The sequence below is a fragment of the Betta splendens genome, chromosome 4 (genome assembly GCF_900634795.4).
Source record: "Betta splendens chromosome 4, fBetSpl5.4, whole genome shotgun sequence".
In the NCBI taxonomy this organism is placed as follows: Eukaryota; Metazoa; Chordata; class Actinopteri; order Anabantiformes; family Osphronemidae; genus Betta; species Betta splendens.
The window spans coordinates 31,654,931-31,674,905 of record NC_040884.2 but is presented as its reverse complement, the minus strand read 5'-3'; the positions used below and the strand labels follow the sequence as shown (position 1 = coordinate 31,674,905).

Below are 19,975 nucleotides of genomic sequence, written 5' to 3'. Positions count from 1 at the left end.
GTCTCAACAGACAGAGACACAACTCCCCGGCCTTGGGTTTGGGAGCTAGAGTCCAGAGTCTATCAGGCAGAGACAAGCATTGAACAATGTAGGTGAAATGTCGAATACATAAAACAGAAGTAAGACAAAACATAAGATATTATTTGCAGAACATTAGTCATAAATCATATAACAGCATAGAATAAGGAAGAAACATTTTTCCCTTAACAGTACTCATTCTATTTGCATCTACTTTTTTATGTACTCATTCTAGCTGCATTTTTGTGCAGTCACATGTATTGTAATCACATTGTACGCATTTATTCATTTTTGTATAACCTTTTTCTATAAATAATGTAACCCTAAACTGGAAAACTTGATGAACAAGATTTATTACAACCCATCTCATCCAGGCAGTTATGGCGGTGTGGCTTCTTTACACAGAGCCGTAGAACAGGAGGCTGGCAAGAAAATTAGTGTTTAGTAAGCTGTAGGCTTTTTAAGGAAGAGACCCTACATAAACTGGTAAGGATCCATTTCCCTAGAAATAGGGTTTTTGTTTACAGACCTCTGAACCAATTTCAAGCCAATCTCTGCGACATCCAGGCCTCAGCATCATACAATGACAGTTATAAATTTCTGCTGACCGTTATTGATGTATTCTCTAAAAAAGCGTGCGTTAGGCCTATTAAAAATAAGGGCGCAAAACAGGTGACAGCCAGGTTTTGCAGAAAATTGTTGAAAGCTACAATAATACTTATCACTCCAGTATTAAAACGGCACCTGCTTAGGTGACGTCTGAAAATACTTTAGAGGTAATTAAGAACCTGTATGGCTCCTTTCCTTTGAGACACAAGAACGCCTTAAAGATGAATTTTAAAGTAGGGAATATCGTAGTTGACGTAAGGACACAGGGATCACCCCCTGGTGAGATCTTTTCAACTGTTCCCAGCAGTGTTCCGTCCATATGGAGACTGTACTGGGACCGCAGCTTTGCCAATCTCTCCTGCGTGTCGGCATGCATTTTTTAAAAAGTTTTTCCCATTAAGGCGTGAATGCTGCTGCCTGAAAAAACACTCCAAGAAACCGTGGTACAATCAGCCCTAAAATTCATATGCCGTCTTCACCCCGCCTGACTCACAATAGCCGTCCACGCGCATGTGCCCAAAGCTCCGCTCCCCACCATATAGCATGTGCTGGATAAACACGCTGTCTCTGGCCATCACCCATTCTAGCCACTGCACACACGCATCCGAAAAGTACTTGCATCTATACTTGTAATCGTACGGGCAGGGAATGCCCAGCGTGTTTCCTTTAAATGCAAAGCAAGCTTTCATGAGAATCTCTGTATCATTTCAGCAGTAGCTCCTCGCTTCCGCTTCAAAATTGAAACATGCCCTAAAAAACTGTGCCATACCATGCCATGAAATCCTCATGTTTCTTTGGAGTCATTCCATCGCATCCGTAATATTTAGGAGCCAGGTATGGCCCGACATAATTCTGAATCTCCCTAGAGCTGAACTTGTGTAGGAAATGGCCTTTTGCCGTGCCCTCGAAGCCCAGAGCTTTTGGCAGGAAGGCTAGTGCAAAAGGCAAAAAACATTGAATCTATAAATTTCAGATTATAATTCAATTCAATTCAGTTTTATTAATATAGCGCCAAATCACAACAAAGTTATCTCAAGGCACTTTACAAAGTAAGGTTTAAGACCTCACACAACTAAACCCAACAAATCCCACATACAGCAAGCATTTAATTTGACAGCAACAGTGGAGAGGAAAAACTCTCTTTTTTTTTTGTTCTGTCCAGCAGTTTAGCAAGCAGCATATATTACACTGAATGTCATATTGTGATGGACAGCTTTGCTTTAACAAGAAGAGTATATATAGAATATATATACTCTTCCTGATTTATGGTTTATTTAATGGTTTATTTAGCTAATCCAAAATGTGTGTGATGTTGCTGTGTTGGTGGACAGGTTAGGTTTCTGCTTTAGAGTGTGTATGCGGGAGGGGGGGTAAGGGGTGCAACCAGCTGCTGAAACCAAGCAAATCTGTTAAGTAAACAATCGGAGCAAAAAATAAATAAATAAATAAATAAATAAGAAGCAGGGATGTACCTTAGGCTAACACATTCATAACTAAACAATTTTTGTACTGTGGTTTACCTTGGAGATTAATACTAATACCAATAATAGTGCTAGGGTATGTGCACATACTAATACAAACATATACATACAATATACATACATATGTGCTTTATTATACATATCCCATACTACTTAATAAAAGTCATGACATACAACACCACAAATTCCATTTTCACACATTATTCATATTGGTAGTGATAAGTATCAATAATGCTTACAGTTGGATTTGGAAAGTGTCCCACTACAAGGTTAGTAAGGCTGTAGCTTAACATTATTCACCCAAAGGGTGAGGCAGACGTTGGTGCCTGAACAATGCCACTTGTGGAAGCCAGGGTGATGTGAGGGGCTCGGCCACTACGCCCATCCAGCAAGCAGAGGAAGGAATCCCAGCAGCCAGGGAGCCCACACACCTTCAGTTCCAGGAGGGCAGGTGTTGCGACCCAAGCCGCCCACACAGAGCCCCCCAGGTAGAGCTGCAGCAGCCACAGAGACAGCACCCGAGGCCAGAGTGGGCCACCGGGGGTCAACGCTGTCCGCCCCATGAGAACCAGGGGCAAACACTCCCCCCGGCGGGAGGGTCGGCCTGAAAGAGTAGAGCCCGAGGACCCACGGTCCGTAGGGAGTCCGCCAGAAGATGCCCCCGCGCCCAGAGTGGGGCCCGCCCCCAGTCCACCACCCCCACACGAGCGGAGCGGGGCCTACCCCATCGGCCCGACCTCATCCCCTGGCGCCACAGCGGCCTGCAGCACAAGGCCAGCAATTGGTGGGGTCAGCAGAAAAGAGACCACCCGGGCAGACGATCATCGTACCCCGGGCGAAAAACCGGACCCCCGACACTTCAACCGCACCACACGCATACCAACTCACACAAACACAGACGCATACACCCACCCACATGTGCAACACACATCATCACATCAACACATACAAACACCATAGACTCTCTCACAACAAACTAGTCAATCATACGTGAACCAATGCACTCTCAGATACATTCTCGCACCCACACCATTCGCTTGATCACATTCGTGGGGAGGGTAGGTCTCCGGCCTGCCGTCCATGTGGCCCCAGGCAGGGACCGCAGCTCCTCCCGAGCTCCGCCCAACCCCCCCAACCCGGGGGAGGCAGAGGGCAGCAGAAAAAGGCACCCCAGAACCCTGCAACCCAGCTTGGACGTGGGTGTGTGAAACTAAAGTGCACTGAAGGTGGGTGACACCTCCAGGAGCACAACCGCTGGCTGATGGTGTGTCCCCCGGACAGTGCCCCCTCGCCCTAAATGTCTTTTTGCAGTTAAAACTGGGTGGTGATCTCTCCACCAGGGCCAGTGGCCGAGGCCACAACTGGCCTGAGCCCCAGGCCCCAGTGAAGGAGCCCACCCCCGGCCCTAAATGTATGTGTATGTGGCTAAGTAAGAGGAACTTTGGGAGATACCCAATTCTCCGAGGGGTCCAGCAGACAGAGCCATCAATGGGAAGGCTCCGTCTACTGGCCCCCCCGGAAGGAGCCCCCAAAAACTCTCTCTTTAACGAGGAAGAAACCTCCAGCAGAACCAGGCTGGATATGGGCGGCCATCTGCCTAGACCAGATGGGGTGAAGGGATAGAGAGAGAGAAAAGCACAGCAACAACAACAAGCAACAACAGAGCACAGGCAGGACGGTTGGACCAGGGACTGGATACAGGCAGGATGGTTTGATCCACAGCTGCCCATCACAGACACCAAACTTTGAGTCCAATGATACCTGGAGGTGAGGACAGAGCAGAGGAGAGAGAGAGAGAGAGAGAGAGAGAGAGAGAGAGAGAGAGAGAAAGAGAGAGAGAGAGAGAGAGAAGCATAACTACTGGAGAAAAAGAGACAAGGTTAATTGAACATAGAACAATAATGGGAGGTTATTGGACAGAAGGGGTAGAAGGAAACAGAGGAGCCCAGTGTATAAATTAAGTCCCCCAGCAGTCTATGTATATTGCAGCTTAACTAAGAGATGGTTCCTGTGACTAACAATCTTTGCCAGTGACCTGAACCATATTTAACTATAAGCTTTATCAAAAAAGGAAGGTTTTAAGCCTAATCTTAAAGGTGGAGGGTGTGTCAGCTTCTCGAACCTGAAGAGGGAGCTGGTTCCACAGGAGAGGAGCTTGGTAGCTAAAAGCTCTGCCTCCTGTTCTACATTTAAAGACTCTAGGAACCACAAGTAGCCCAACGCTCTAAGAACGAAGCGTTCTTCTGAGAGCATAAGAAACTATGAGATCTTTAAGATAAGAAGGAGCTTTATCATTTAGTACTTTGTATGTGAGTAGGAGAATTTTAAATTCTATCCTACATTTTACAGGCAGCCAGTGCAGAGAAGCTAATGTTCGAGAAATGTGATCTCTCTTTCTAAGTCCTGTCAGAACTCTGGCTGCAGCATTTTGAATAAGCTGTAGGCTTTTTAAGGTGCTGTTAGGACATCCTATGAGTAAGCAGTTACAGTAGTCCAGCCTAGAGGTAACAAATGCATGGATCAGTTTCTCTGCATCGCTTTGAGAGAGGATGCTTCTGATTTTAGCTATATTTGTAAGATGAAAGTAGGCGGTTCTGGAGATTTGTTTAATGTATGATGTAAAAGAGAACATATTCATCCTGCTGAAGCCAGGTTTCAGTGAGACAGAACAGATCTACTGTATGTGATGGTCACTTATCAAGTCATTTATTAACAAGGATTTAGATGAGAGCGATCTGATATTTAATAAACCACTTTATTAACTTACTGTTACTTTGTTCTCTTAGAGGAACTGTTTTGATGTTTATTAAATTCTGGTAGGTCACTCCTCTTTGATTTGTTTGTGACTTGTATAGTTTAGGTGGTCGAAGAGCAGACACAGTCTCTAAGCGATAACTAAGACTAAGAGTGGGTGGCGGCTGTAGAGAACATGCAGAGAGGCGTGTAAGACTGTGACTCTGCGTCCTGGGCTCCACTCTGAGTTGCCGCGGAGTGGGGAGACTAAGCAACATGGCCATGTTACTAGAAAGCAGAGAGGTTCCGTTCAACGTGGGATGGACGCCGTCTCTTCTAATCAGCCCAGGTTTTTCCCAAAAAGTGCTCCAATTAGCCACAAAGCCCACATCTTTTGCAGGACACCAACTAGACAACCAGTGGTGCAGCAATGACAGCCGGCTATACATGTCATCGCTGGTCACATTGGGGAGGGGTCCAGAGAAAACTACGGAGTCCGACATTGTTTGGGCGAACGAAGACACCGACTCAATGTTAGTTTTAGTGACTTCCGATTGGCGTAACCAGGCGTCATTAGCTCCTGCGTGTATTACGATCTTAGCGTACTTACGCTTATCCTTAGACAGGAGCTTAATATAAGACTCAATGTCGCCCACTCTGGCCCCAGGCAAACACTTAACTATGACCGCTGGCCTCGCCAGTAAGTAATGAGGCTCTGTGAACAGTATCAGTTTAGATCCCTGCATTACAATGTGCGGCCACCATGACATTCAAAAGACTATGCCCGTCAAAACCTCTCGAATAGTCAGCCAAAAACACTGAATCTTTGTACTTTTTAGCCCTAAAGCGCTTGAGAAACTTTACTGCACAGTCGAGGCCGTAACAACCTCACGGGATGCAATTACCCCTCATCATGCTGACATAAAAAGGCACGTGTGTGCCATGCTCATCGGAGTATATCTCAAAGTCATAGAATAACAACTTATTATTTGGAATAACGTCTGGGACCGTTTCAGGAGTTGGCAGACTCTGTATGTAGCACGTATGAGTCTCGGCCGTTCCCGCATAGATGACCCTGCCACAAATGGAGCATTTAAGTTTGGGTTTTGATTGTTTAGTCACGGAAATGTAAATACAAACGCCCGCACTGGAGAAATTAAAGATTGCTGTCAAATCAAGGCTTTGTTAACATCATGCTGTATGGGGGAATTTAGTGTCTGTCTATAGGTAATCCTCATAGGACCAACAGCCTAGTGGTTAAGGCACAGAAGCTCCCATCTGGATACCCCTGGTCTGATCCCTGCCTCTGGTGTCTTTTGTTTACCGCGTGTTTAGGCTTCACACCTGGAAAGAACTGGCTCATCACTTAAACAAAGGACTGAGGTGTGAAGACCACTTAACAAGTGGAGAACATGAAGAACACAAACTGTAGAAGCTTCCTTATAAACATTTCTACTCTAGAAATAACGTTGTTGTAGTGACTCAATTTTCAAACAACCTGGCTTATAAAGTTGTCAAATTAGTCTGTAATGACAACTCAGCAGAGCTCAAACTAGTTAAACTGAGGCGGAAATTAGCTTACAACATGTATATACGGGTACAACATGCTGGATGTTGTTGTAAAACAACTTCACAGCACAACACCCTGATTATATGGGTGATATGAACAATTCACAACATCTATTCATTATTAAATGCGGTAGGGTAAGTAAAAAGGTGGATTTAATGGCACCAGGTCGACGAAGCTGCGATTGTGCCCGGTCTAGAGAGCAATACCCGCATCTCTCCAAGGCAATCTTAAGTGTGTTTCGCTACACCACGGAGGAGTTGCGTCTTTACCAGCTCAAAAAAGGTGATGCTTTTCCCCCCTACACTGTAACGATGCCCGTCACAGTGAATGATTGGAGTGTTTTGCGCGGCAAAATAGCTGGATATCTGAGAAAGCTCTTTAAAAGAATGGACGAGGATGTATCCGACAATGAAGATGAGCCCGTTTAAGAAGAAGAGGCGAGACAGACAGGATAACAAGGAGCAGCGTCTGAGCGACGTTATTGATGTAGTTGACTTGGAGGACCCCGTGTCTAAAATACTTGTTTGCTTCTGCCTTTTAAACTCTCTGTTCGACTACGGTGGAATGTCTGTGTAGCCCAATCAAACTGCATCCACCATCCCACAACACCCACACTGTCGCTGTGTGTGTGGAGATGTTTACATTTTCACACCTGCATCACTGGCGTCTGGCTATCAGAGAAGAAGTAGCGCTAAGTCTCAACAGACAGAGACACAACTCCCCGGCCTTGGGTTTGGGAGCTAGAGTCCAGAGTCTATCAGGCAGAGACAAGCATTGAACAATGTAGGTGAAATGTCGAATACATAAAACAGAAGTAAAACAAAACATAAGATATTATTTGCAGAACATTAGTCATAAATCATATAACAGCATAGAATAAGGAAGAAACATTTTTCCCTTAACAGTACTCATTCTATTTGCATCTACTTTTTTATGTACTCATTCTAGCTGCATTTTTGTGCAGTCACATGTATTGTAATCACATTGTACGCATTTATTCATTTTTGTATAACCTTTTTCTATAAATAATGTAACCCTAAACTGGAAAACTTGATGAACAAGATTTATTACAACCCATCTCATCCAGGCAGTTATGGCGGTGTGGCTTCTTTACACAGAGCCGTAGAACAGGAGGCTGGCAAGAAAATTAGTGTTTAGTAAGCTGTAGGCTTTTTAAGGAAGAGACCCTACATAAACTGGTAAGGATCCATTTCCCTAGAAATAGGGTTTTTGTTTACAGACCTCTGAACCAATTTCAAGCCAATCTCTGCGACATCCAGGCCTCAGCATCATACAATGACAGTTATAAATTTCTGCTGACCGTTATTGATGTATTCTCTAAAAAAGCGTGCGTTAGGCCTATTAAAAATAAGGGCGCAAAACAGGTGACAGCCAGGTTTTGCAGAAAATTGTTGAAAGCTACAATAATACTTATCACTCCAGTATTAAAACGGCACCTGCTTAGGTGACGTCTGAAAATACTTTAGAGGTAATTAAGAACCTGTATGGCTCCTTTCCTTTGAGACACAAGAACGCCTTAAAGATGAATTTTAAAGTAGGGAATATCGTAGTTGACGTAAGGACACAGGGATCACCCCCTGGTGAGATCTTTTCAACTGTTCCCAGCAGTGTTCCGTCCATATGGAGACTGTACTGGGACCGCAGCTTTGCCAATCTCTCCTGCGTGTCGGCATGCATTTTTTAAAAAGTTTTTCCCATTAAGGCGTGAATGCTGCTGCCTGAAAAAACACTCCAAGAAACCGTGGTACAATCAGCCCTAAAATTCATATGCCGTCTTCACCCCGCCTGACTCACAATAGCCGTCCACGCGCATGTGCCCAAAGCTCCGCTCCCCACCATATAGCATGTGCTGGATAAACACGCCGTCTCTGGCCATCACCCATTCTAGCCACTGCACACACGCATCCGAAAAGTACTTGCATCTATACTTGTAATCGTACGGGCAGGGAATGCCCAGCGTGTTTCCTTTAAATGCAAAGCAAGCTTTCATGAGAATCTCTGTATCATTTCAGCAGTAGCTCCTCGCTTCCGCTTCAAAATTGAAACATGCCCTAAAAAACTGTGCCATACCATGCCATGAAATCCTCATGTTTCTTTGGAGTCATTCCATCGCATCCGTAATATTTAGGAGCCAGGTATGGCCCGACATAATTCTGAATCTCCCTAGAGCTGAACTTGTGTAGGAAATGGCCTTTTGCCGTGCCCTCGAAGCCCAGAGCTTTTGGCAGGAAGGCTAGTGCAAAAGGCAAAAAACATTGAATCTATAAATTTCAGATTATAATTCAATTCAATTCAGTTTTATTAATATAGCGCCAAATCACAACAAAGTTATCTCAAGGCACTTTACAAAGTAAGGTTTAAGACCTCACACAACTAAACCCAACAAATCCCACATACAGCAAGCATTTAATTTGACAGCAACAGTGGAGAGGAAAAACTCTCTTTTTTTTTTGTTCTGTCCAGCAGTTTAGCAAGCAGCATATATTACACTGAATGTCATATTGTGATGGACAGCTTTGCTTTAACAAGAAGAGTATATATAGAATATATATACTCTTCCTGATTTATGGTTTATTTAATGGTTTATTTAGCTAATCCAAAATGTGTGTGATGTTGCTGTGTTGGTGGACAGGTTAGGTTTCTGCTTTAGAGTGTGTATGCGGGAGGGGGGGTAAGGGGTGCAACCAGCTGCTGAAACCAAGCAAATCTGTTAAGTAAACAATCGGAGCAAAAAATAAATAAATAAATAAATAAATAAGAAGCAGGGATGTACCTTAGGCTAACACATTCATAACTAAACAATTTTTGTACTGTGGTTTACCTTGGAGATTAATACTAATACCAATAATAGTGCTAGGGTATGTGCACATACTAATACAAACATATACATACAATATACATACATATGTGCTTTATTATACATATCCCATACTACTTAATAAAAGTCATGACATACAACACCACAAATTCCATTTTCACACATTATTCATATTGGTAGTGATAAGTATCAATAATGCTTACAGTTGGATTTGGAATGTGTCCCACTACAAGGTTAGTAAGGCTGTAGCTTAACATTATTCACCCAAAGGGTGAGGCAGACGTTGGTGCATGAACAATGCCACTTGTGGAAGCCAGGGTGATGTGAGGGGCTCGGCCACTACGCCCATCCAGCAAGCAGAGGAAGGAATCCCAGCAGCCAGGGAGCCCACACACCTTCAGTTCCAGGAGGGCAGGTGTTGCGACCCAAGCCGCCCACACAGAGCCCCCCAGGTAGAGCTGCAGCAGCCACAGAGACAGCACCCGAGGCCAGAGTGGGCCACCGGGGGTCAACGCTGTCCGCCCCATGAGAACCAGGGGCAAACACTCCCCCCGGCGGGAGGGTCGGCCTGAAAGAGTAGAGCCCGAGGACCCACGGTCCGTAGGGAGTCCGCCAGAAGATGCCCCCGCGCCCAGAGTGGGGCCCGCCCCCAGTCCACCACCCCCACACGAGCGGAGCGGGGCCTACCCCATCGGCCCGACCTCATCCCCTGGCGCCACAGCGGCCTGCAGCACAAGGCCAGCAATTGGTGGGGTCAGCAGAAAAGAGACCACCCGGGCAGACGATCATCGTACCCCGGGCGAAAAACCGGACCCCCGACACTTCAACCGCACCACACGCATACCAACTCACACAAACACAGACGCATACACCCACCCACGTGTGCAACACACATCATCACATCAACACATACAAACACCATAGACTCTCTCACAACAAACTAGTCAATCATACGTGAACCAATGCACTCTCAGATACATTCTCGCACCCACACCATTCGCTTGATCACATTCGTGGGGAGGGTAGGTCTCCGGCCTGCCGTCCATGTGGCCCCAGGCAGGGACCGCAGCTCCTCCCGAGCTCCGCCCAACCCCCCCAACCCGGGGGAGGCAGAGGGCAGCAGAAAAAGGCACCCCAGAACCCTGCAACCCAGCTTGGACGTGGGTGTGTGAAACTAAAGTGCACTGAAGGTGGGTGACCCCTCCAGGAGCACAACCGCTGGCTGATGGTGTGTCCCCCGGACAGTGCCCCCTCGCCCTAAATGTCTTTTTGCAGTTAAAACTGGGTGGTGATCTCTCCACCAGGGCCAGTGGCCGAGGCCACAACTGGCCTGAGCCCCAGGCCCCAGTGAAGGAGCCCACCCCCGGCCCTAAATGTATGTGTATGTGGCTAAGTAAGAGGAACTTTGGGAGATACCCAATTCTCCGAGGGGTCCAGCAGACAGAGCCATCAATGGGAAGGCTCCGTCTACTGGCCCCCCCGGAAGGAGCCCCCAAAAACTCTCTCTTTAACGAGGAAGAAACCTCCAGCAGAACCAGGCTGGATATGGGCGGCCATCTGCCTAGACCAGATGGGGTGAAGGGATAGAGAGAGAGAAAAGCACAGCAACAACAACAAGCAACAACAGAGCACAGGCAGGACGGTTGGACCAGGGACTGGATACAGGCAGGATGGTTTGATCCACAGCTGCCCATCACAGACACCAAACTTTGAGTCCAATGATACCTGGAGGTGAGGACAGAGCAGAGGAGAGAGAGAGAGAGAGAGAGAGAAAGAGAGAGAGAGAGAGAGAAGCATAACTACTGGAGAAAAAGAGACAAGGTTAATTGAACATAGAACAATAATGGGAGGTTATTGGACAGAAGGGGTAGAAGGAAACAGAGGAGCCCAGTGTATAAATTAAGTCCCCCAGCAGTCTATGTATATTGCAGCTTAACTAAGAGATGGTTCCTGTGACTAACAATCTTTGCCAGTGACCTGAACCATATTTAACTATAAGCTTTATCAAAAAAGGAAGGTTTTAAGCCTAATCTTAAAGGTGGAGGGTGTGTCAGCTTCTCGAACCTGAAGAGGGAGCTGGTTCCACAGGAGAGGAGCTTGGTAGCTAAAAGCTCTGCCTCCTGTTCTACATTTAAAGACTCTAGGAACCACAAGTAGCCCAACGCTCTAAGAACGAAGCGTTCTTCTGAGAGCATAAGAAACTATGAGATCTTTAAGATAAGAAGGAGCTTTATCATTTAGTACTTTGTATGTGAGTAGGAGAATTTTAAATTCTATCCTACATTTTACAGGCAGCCAGTGCAGAGAAGCTAATGTTCGAGAAATGTGATCTCTCTTTCTAAGTCCTGTCAGAACTCTGGCTGCAGCATTTTGAATAAGCTGTAGGCTTTTTAAGGTGCTGTTAGGACATCCTATGAGTAAGCAGTTACAGTAGTCCAGCCTAGAGGTAACAAATGCATGGATCAGTTTCTCTGCATCGCTTTGAGAGAGGATGCTTCTGATTTTAGCTATATTTGTAAGATGAAAGTAGGCGGTTCTGGAGATTTGTTTAATGTATGATGTAAAAGAGAACATATTCATCCTGCTGAAGCCAGGTTTCAGTGAGACAGAACAGATCTACTGTATGTGATGGTCACTTATCAAGTCATTTATTAACAAGGATTTAGATGAGAGCGATCTGATATTTAATAAACCACTTTATTAACTTACTGTTACTTTGTTCTCTTAGAGGAACTGTTTTGATGTTTATTAAATTCTGGTAGGTCACTCCTCTTTGATTTGTTTGTGACTTGTATAGTTTAGGTGGTCGAAGAGCAGACACAGTCTCTAAGCGATAACTAAGACTAAGAGTGGGTGGCGGCTGTAGAGAACATGCAGAGAGGCGTGTAAGACTGTGACTCTGCGTCCTGGGCTCCACTCTGAGTTGCCGCGGAGTGGGGAGACTAAGCAACATGGCCATGTTACTAGAAAGCAGAGAGGTTCCGTTCAACGTGGGATGGACGCCGTCTCTTCTAATCAGCCCAGGTTTTTCCCAAAAAGTGCTCCAATTAGCCACAAAGCCCACATCTTTTGCAGGACACCAACTAGACAACCAGTGGTGCAGCAATGACAGCCGGCTATACATGTCATCGCTGGTCACATTGGGGAGGGGTCCAGAGAAAACTACGGAGTCCGACATTGTTTGGGCGAACGAAGACACCGACTCAATGTTAGTTTTAGTGACTTCCGATTGGCGTAACCAGGCGTCATTAGCTCCTGCGTGTATTACGATCTTAGCGTACTTACGCTTATCCTTAGACAGGAGCTTAATATAAGACTCAATGTCGCCCACTCTGGCCCCAGGCAAACACTTAACTATGACCGCTGGCCTCGCCAGTAAGTAATGAGGCTCTGTGAACAGTATCAGTTTAGATCCCTGCATTACAATGTGCGGCCACCATGACATTCAAAAGACTATGCCCGTCAAAACCTCTCGAATAGTCAGCCAAAAACACTGAATCTTTGTACTTTTTAGCCCTAAAGCGCTTGAGAAACTTTACTGCACAGTCGAGGCCGTAACAACCTCACGGGATGCAATTACCCCTCATCATGCTGACATAAAAAGGCACGTGTGTGCCATGCTCATCGGAGTATATCTCAAAGTCATAGAATAACAACTTATTATTTGGAATAACGTCTGGGACCGTTTCAGGAGTTGGCAGACTCTGTATGTAGCACGTATGAGTCTCGGCCGTTCCCGCATAGATGACCCTGCCACAAATGGAGCATTTAAGTTTGGGTTTTGATTGTTTAGTCACGGAAATGTAAATACAAACGCCCGCACTGGAGAAATTAAAGATTGCTGTCAAATCAAGGCTTTGTTAACATCATGCTGTATGGGGGAATTTAGTGTCTGTCTATAGGTAATCCTCATAGGACCAACAGCCTAGTGGTTAAGGCACAGAAGCTCCCATCTGGATACCCCTGGTCTGATCCCTGCCTCTGGTGTCTTTTGTTTACCGCGTGTTTAGGCTTCACACCTGGAAAGAACTGGCTCATCACTTAAACAAAGGACTGAGGTGTGAAGACCACTTAACAAGTGGAGAACATGAAGAACACAAACTGTAGAAGCTTCCTTATAAACATTTCTACTCTAGAAATAACGTTGTTGTAGTGACTCAATTTTCAAACAACCTGGCTTATAAAGTTGTCAAATTAGTCTGTAATGATAACTCAGCAGAGCTCAAACTAGGTAAACTGAGGCGGAAATTAGCTTACAACATGTATATACGGGTACAACATGCTGGATGTTGTTGTAAAACAACTTCACAGCACAACACCCTGATTATATGGGTGATATGAACAATTCACAACATCTATTCATCAATATTTTTTTACAATGATGCCGCTTGTACATCGTCTTTGGGAGAATTTGCTACCTCCTGGGGTTTATTATCAGTCATATCTCATTACTAAGTGTTTGTCTACTGTCTATTTCTTTAAAGTGAAGATGAAGTTTTTAATGACATGAATCTGTGTAGGATTGCATAGATTAACTGTGAGTAGTACGTCCAGTTTGATACCATGCAATCACAGATATATTGTATGCTTTCCATCTGTCGTTCAGGTTTACAGGCAGAGATGGCAGAGAAACATGACACCAATACTCAAAAGTCGAAATAGTTGTGTCTAAAATAAAAGTAAAATAAAATTTACTTAATTTTTGAACATGTCTTTAGAATCCTTCTTTTTAGTTGTTCCTTCAACTTGATCTAGGTAGTTTACAAGACTCTGTTTACAGTCTGAGAGTATATCTATATGCCTAGATCACACATCACTGCTCCACCTTGTGTATCAATGCGCCATTGCTTCCCATTTCTCAGGAGAGGCTTAGGGGGCGTTACCAAGGCAGCTACTCATTGAATATGTCACAGTGGGGGATCAGGGGCCTTGTCACGGAACGTCAGAGAAAGGACCCACCCAACCGATGCAGGTGCGGCCGGAGCCGAGCCGCCAGGAACCGATGCAGGAACGGCAACAGGAACGACCTCCTCCTGGAGGTCAGCGGGAACTGTGGCAGGCGTGGGGAACCGCAGCCGGAACTGCGACAGTAACTGCAGCTGGCTCGACCTCCTCCTGGAGGTCGGCGGGGACTGCGACAGGAACTCCAGCTGGCGCGACCTCCTCCTGGAGGTCGGCGGGGACTGCGGCAGAAACTCCAGCTGGCGCGACCTCCTCCTGGAGGTCGGCGGGAACTGCGGCAGAAACTCCGAGGCCGACAGGAGCGGGCGCTAGAACAGCGTCCTCGCGGGAGCCGACAGGAGCGGGGGCTAGAACGACGTCCTCGCGGGAGCCGACAGAAACGGGGGCTAGTACGGCGTCCTCACTGGAGCCGGCAGTGCTGCTCTCTGACTTCTCACTGGAGCCGGCAGTGCTGCTTGCAGCTGCCAAGCTCAACGGAGTAGACGTCGGGCCTGATCGGGTGTGCATAGCACCTTTTCGACGGGTGGTGCCCTCTGGCTGGGACAAGACGTGAGCGTGACTCGACTGGACTGGGGCCTGGACGTGACTCGACTAGACTGGGGCCGGGACGTGACTCGACTGGACTGGAACGTAACCGGACTGAACTGGACTCTGGCTGCGACAAGGCTGAGCTGGGGCCTGGACGCGACAAGGCTGGGCTGGAACCTGAACCTGACTCGATTGGGCTGGAACCTGAACATGGCTCGACTGAACTGGGGCTAGAGCCTGAGCGGAGCACGACTGGACTGGGCTGGGGCCTGAGCATGACAGGGCTGCACTGGAAACTGAGCGTGGCAGGACTGAACTCGAACCTGGACGTGACAAGGCTGAGCTGGAAACTGAACGGGGCACGACTGAACTGGAACTGGAGCCTGAACAGAGCATGGCTGACCTGGGACTGGAGACTGAGCGTGGCTTGACTGACCTGACTGAGAGGTGGGACATGGTGTGGCTACTGGCTGCAGGCCTGGGAGTTGCAGGACCTCACGCAGGGCAGGTTCCCTCAGGTTGAGAGCGGCTGCTTCCTCGAAAAGTCGGTCCCTTGTGCCCTGGTCTGCTGCTGAATCAGCCGTGTCCATCAGATGGGCGAAGAGGAACGCAACCGGGGGAGAACAGTAGAGGTGGATCTGCCGTGCGACGCTATCTGGGATACCTGCTATAGACGTGACACAGTCAGTAGGGGAACCACGGGAGTCTCCTGCCGGAGAAGGGAGCTGCTCGGTCACCACCACCTCGCCGACGTCGTCCAGAGCGCCTGCGGCTGACCGTCGTCTGAGGCGCTGAGAGCGGCGGGGGCTGGGTCTCTGTAGCTGGGTCCGAGTGACGAACAGAGGCGGCGGCGTTTGGAGCTTGGGTTGGAGGTGCCGAAGCGGCGACAGGAACGGAAACAAGATCTGCTGGAGCGGCGACAGGAGTAGAGGCATTAACCGCTAGAGCGGCGACCGGAACTGGAACGTGAGCCGCCGGAGCGGCAACTGGAACGTGAGCCGCCGGAGCGGCAACAGGAACGTGAGCCGCCGGAGCGGCAACAGGAACGTGAGCCGCCGGAGCGGCGACAGGAACGGGAACCGCCGGAGCGGTGACAGGAACGGGAACCGCCGGGTGGATGGTGGCGGGAGCAGCTGCAGCAGCACAGGCAGACGATGCGCACAGAGCGCGTGCCAAACCCCTCTTCATCCGCCGGAGTCGGTCATAGAACGCCTGGGCCCCGGGATACTCAAGCCACCACCATTCGTCCTCCAAAATCTCGAGCGCCAGCTTCACCAGACGGAGACGTGCATCAACGCTGAGCGCTTCCGCGTATTTGTTCGCCAGTCGCTGGAAATCCCCACGGATATCCTCTGGTAAACTCGGGGGAAAAAACTCCATCGCTCCGGTGCACGGTTATGCACGGAGGCGCGTAAACAGAGAAAAAAAGGGGAAAAAAAAAACGTAACAGCCCTGGGTTCTGGCTGGGTCCAAGTCTGGCCAGATCGTTCTATCACGGAACGGCAGAGAAAGGACCCACATGCACAGCACGGAAACCTCAGACAGATAATAGTGTTCAAGGGTTTTAATTCAGTTATCGATATACCAGACGGTCCGGGTCATACACAGGAGATCGCAGATTTCGGTACAGGTGGAGCAGGCTGATTCAGGTCCGGGGGCAGGCAGAGTTTCGGTAACAGGAGAGCAAAGTTTACGGTACCGTTAAGGAGCAGGCTATCTCGGCGTCAGGCGGTCAGGTCGGTATCTCTAGATCTTTTTCAGGCGGCAGTACAGTTCAGGGGCAGACGAGAATCGGAAGTCAGGAAACAAAACAGGATAACAGGACATGCTGGCAGGATAACTAAACGCTGGAAGGTGATGACTAGCATACATAACGATCTGGCGGATAACAAAGGTGACAGGTAGTGCTTAAATGTCCTGGTGAGAAATCATGAATAGAATACAGGTGCGTGAATGAAAACCGGAAGTAAAGCTGGAACCGAAAATTGAAACCGGGGGACTACCAAAATAAAGACAGGAAGTGGAAACTGGCTGAACAACAAAGTACCTTCAAAATAAAACTGAAAACCGAGCCAGAGCCTGACAGGCCTTGTATGGGGATTATTGAGAGCACACTGAAGCCCTGCTCAAACCATGCTAAAATCCGTCAGCGATTCTGACCAGCTCCTACTGTATAATTGGTGTTCCAGAAGTCGCTTCAGAACCGGACATGGCCGCGATGTTGTTCCTCCGTCCGAGAAAACACAAGGATGTTGTCTAGGTAGACAAAAAAAAGTCATTTATCATCAGAACCCAGCACATCGTTCACAAGGGCCTGAAACACCGCTGGAGCATTGGTTAATCCGAACGGCATCACCAAGTATTCGTAATGGCCACTTGGGGTATTGAAGGTGTTCTTCCACTCGCCCCCCTCACGGACAGGGGTCACATGGGTGCTTCACTGTGCGTGCTTTGTGCTCATGTCTGGGTGGGTTATCTCTTAGTAATCTGGTTTCTTCCCACAGTCCAAATTCTGAATCAGTGTGAGTGCAAGAGTGACTGATTGTCTATCTATAAATTCGGCCCTGATTTGGGCTGGAAACCTGTTAAAGGGCATCTAGGATAGTGTCGGATAGTCATCATAGTCATAAAGGACACAGTATTATTCTGTGTGTTTCAGGCCTGTCACCTCCAGTGAAGAAGGCAGAGCTGGACAGCCCGTCACCCCAGGAAGACTCACCCAGATTGGCCTCCTTCATTCAGCACCAACGGCCAGTCATAGCAGTTCACAGTGGTAGTGGTTAGTAGCATACACACACACACACACACACACACACACACACACACACACACACACACACACACACACACACACACACACACACACACACACCTTAACTTTCTGTATTTGTCCCTGTCCTTATAGGTCTTTCTCGGAGTCCACACCCCACCTCATCTATTCATTTTCCTTCGTCCTCTTACTTCCCGCATGGAGCAATCCGCTATCCTCCTCATCTGACCCAGGACCCACTAAAGGACCTGGTTTCACTGGCTTGTGACCCTGCCAGTCAAAACTCTAGTTCAGTGAGTACAAACACTTACAATATTTCATATCTATTTCAATCTTTCACAATATTTATTTATATAAGAGTAACAAAACTGTGACACTTTAGTCGGTTATTAGCTCCTTTCAAAATTTTGAAAGCCAAATTAGGCTCAGTTGTTTATAGTGCAGCAGTCTGAATATAGGTCAGAGAGCTATACATAAAAAAATGAGCAGGACTAGTAACAAAAGGCAGCCTTCCTAACATGAGGTTCTAATGTACCCTCATATATTTTAACTACACTGAGTGCCTTGCTAGAGAGGAGCTTTCAAGCCTTGATAAGTGTCAGAACGGCAGGACGCAGAACCCACAAGCACAGCGGTTTGTGATATTTAATAAGCTCAGGCAGATCAGACAGGCTGAGGTCGATACAGGGGTAAGGTGAAGGTACAGACAGGTCAGGCTAGTGATGGACAAAAAACAGGCTTGGTCAAAAACACAGTGTGGCAAATTCTGACGACAGACGCTACCAAAACCAAGGAGATGATGTTTGACCCAAAAAGAAAAGTAGTGGTGGAGTTACAGCTCTACCTTAATGTAACAAAGAGAGACTGAAAACCTTCCTGTGGGTTCACATGAGTGGGTATTTCTCTTGGTCAAACAATACACACCACATTGTAAAGAAATTACAACAGTGACTGCACTTTCTCAGGAGACTGAGGAAGTTTGGTCTGCTATCCAGCATCCTCAATTGCTTCTACAGAGGTGCAATAGAAAGGTCCTTACCAAGATGGTCTCAAACTTGAGCTGATGATTCCTGTTCCAGCTTCTTCACACTCATCTTCAAACCGACCCATTGCATGGTGAAGGACAAGTTCAAAGGAAGTGTGGGAAATTTTGTGTTTGTCATGACATGCTGTGCCTCTGGCTGAGTGTTGTACCTGGGGGGTCATCAAGCATTTGGTTATCAAATGGTGGGGTTTCACTGTGGTGACCACGGGAACATTATTAAGGAAGTAAAGGAGGTTTACTGCACTCATGTATATCAAAGAATAGTCAACTGCTCATGTGGGGTTTGTGAAAAGGTATAAATACAGCCCTCATGTCCTCAGTCCTTCAGTGGATACTTTTATAAAAAGATTTCCACAACACAAGCCAACTATGTAACTGCAAAAACACAGAGCCAAAATCCATTGGTCCCCAAATCTGACTCCCAGCTGTGCATAAAGATAATGTTCAGAAATAGCGACAGAGGGCAGCATGGAGTCCCACATGCGAACCAAGCTTATTGGGCTCTTTCTTCGGCTGATAAAGAACCTTAAAGAACCTGATAAAGAATCTATCTTATTAGAATCTGGTAGAGGTGCTCGTTCATGGATCACGATGCTGTGAGAAGCACAGCGCACATCCAGCTTTTGGCCACAGTAGGGTCCCAGACACGGGTGCATCCAGAGGGAGCTGCAGACCGGGTGGGTAGTGGACCCTGAGCCGGGCAGAACCATGTCAGCTGTGTGGGATGCAATCATTCGTATGTCAGCAAGGCATCAAGTTTCCATACAACAGTTGATATGTAATCTGTAATTTGTAATCGGACCTATCTATTGGACACATAGCTATAAAAGCACAACCACAGGATGAAATATGACTCAACAAAAAAAAATTATTTGATTAATGTACAAATAATCTGTGATGCACAAATGCAGTTACAATCAGCAACATTTTAGTGGTACCTGGTTTACCAATGATATACTCATTGGAACAGATCTGAAGCTGGTACCAGATTGGTGGCTTCTTGGTCAGTAAATTATTTGACAACACTAATATTAATTATTGCTGTGCACCCCCAAATATCATCCTTTCTTCAGTGTCAACACTTGCCAGTGGTTTAATGTAGAGACTTCCTCTTAGTTGCTGAACTCACTGTCAGGGGGTCAGATCGTCTTCTCTTTCACTTCTGTCGGTTTTAGGGACGTTTTTGTGGTAAACTTCCACCTTTATGTCAGACCACTTTTATTCTTTTATTTCCTCTACTGTGCGGTACCTGCAGCATTAACCTGCAAAAAAACAAAATGCACAGAAACTGGGATGAAATACAAAGAGGTGCATTATTATTATATTTCTTGCTGCTAATACGTAATAGCGGTTTTGATGTTTGTTTTAAAATGTCTTTTATTTCATCCTAATGTTTGTTCAGATGGTGCAGGTGAGCAGG

General features: G+C 46.8%; 1 protein-coding gene across 9 annotated transcripts in view; it reads left to right on the top strand.

Moving 5' to 3' along the window:
- The window catches only part of nfic (nuclear factor I/C), a 97,977-nt gene that overhangs the window by 42,078 nt on the left and 35,924 nt on the right, over positions 1-19,975 (top strand). For all 9 annotated transcript variants that reach the window (XR_008694312.1, XM_029148326.3, XM_029148325.3 and 6 more), the window contains exons 9-10: positions 17,400-17,519; positions 17,646-17,803. Coding sequence is in view for 8 of the 9 variants with exons in the window: in XM_029148326.3 (XP_029004159.1) it covers positions 17,400-17,519; positions 17,646-17,803 (278 nt within the window). In the remaining variant the exon portion in view is untranslated. The remainder of the gene's footprint in view (positions 1-17,399; positions 17,520-17,645; positions 17,804-19,975) is intronic.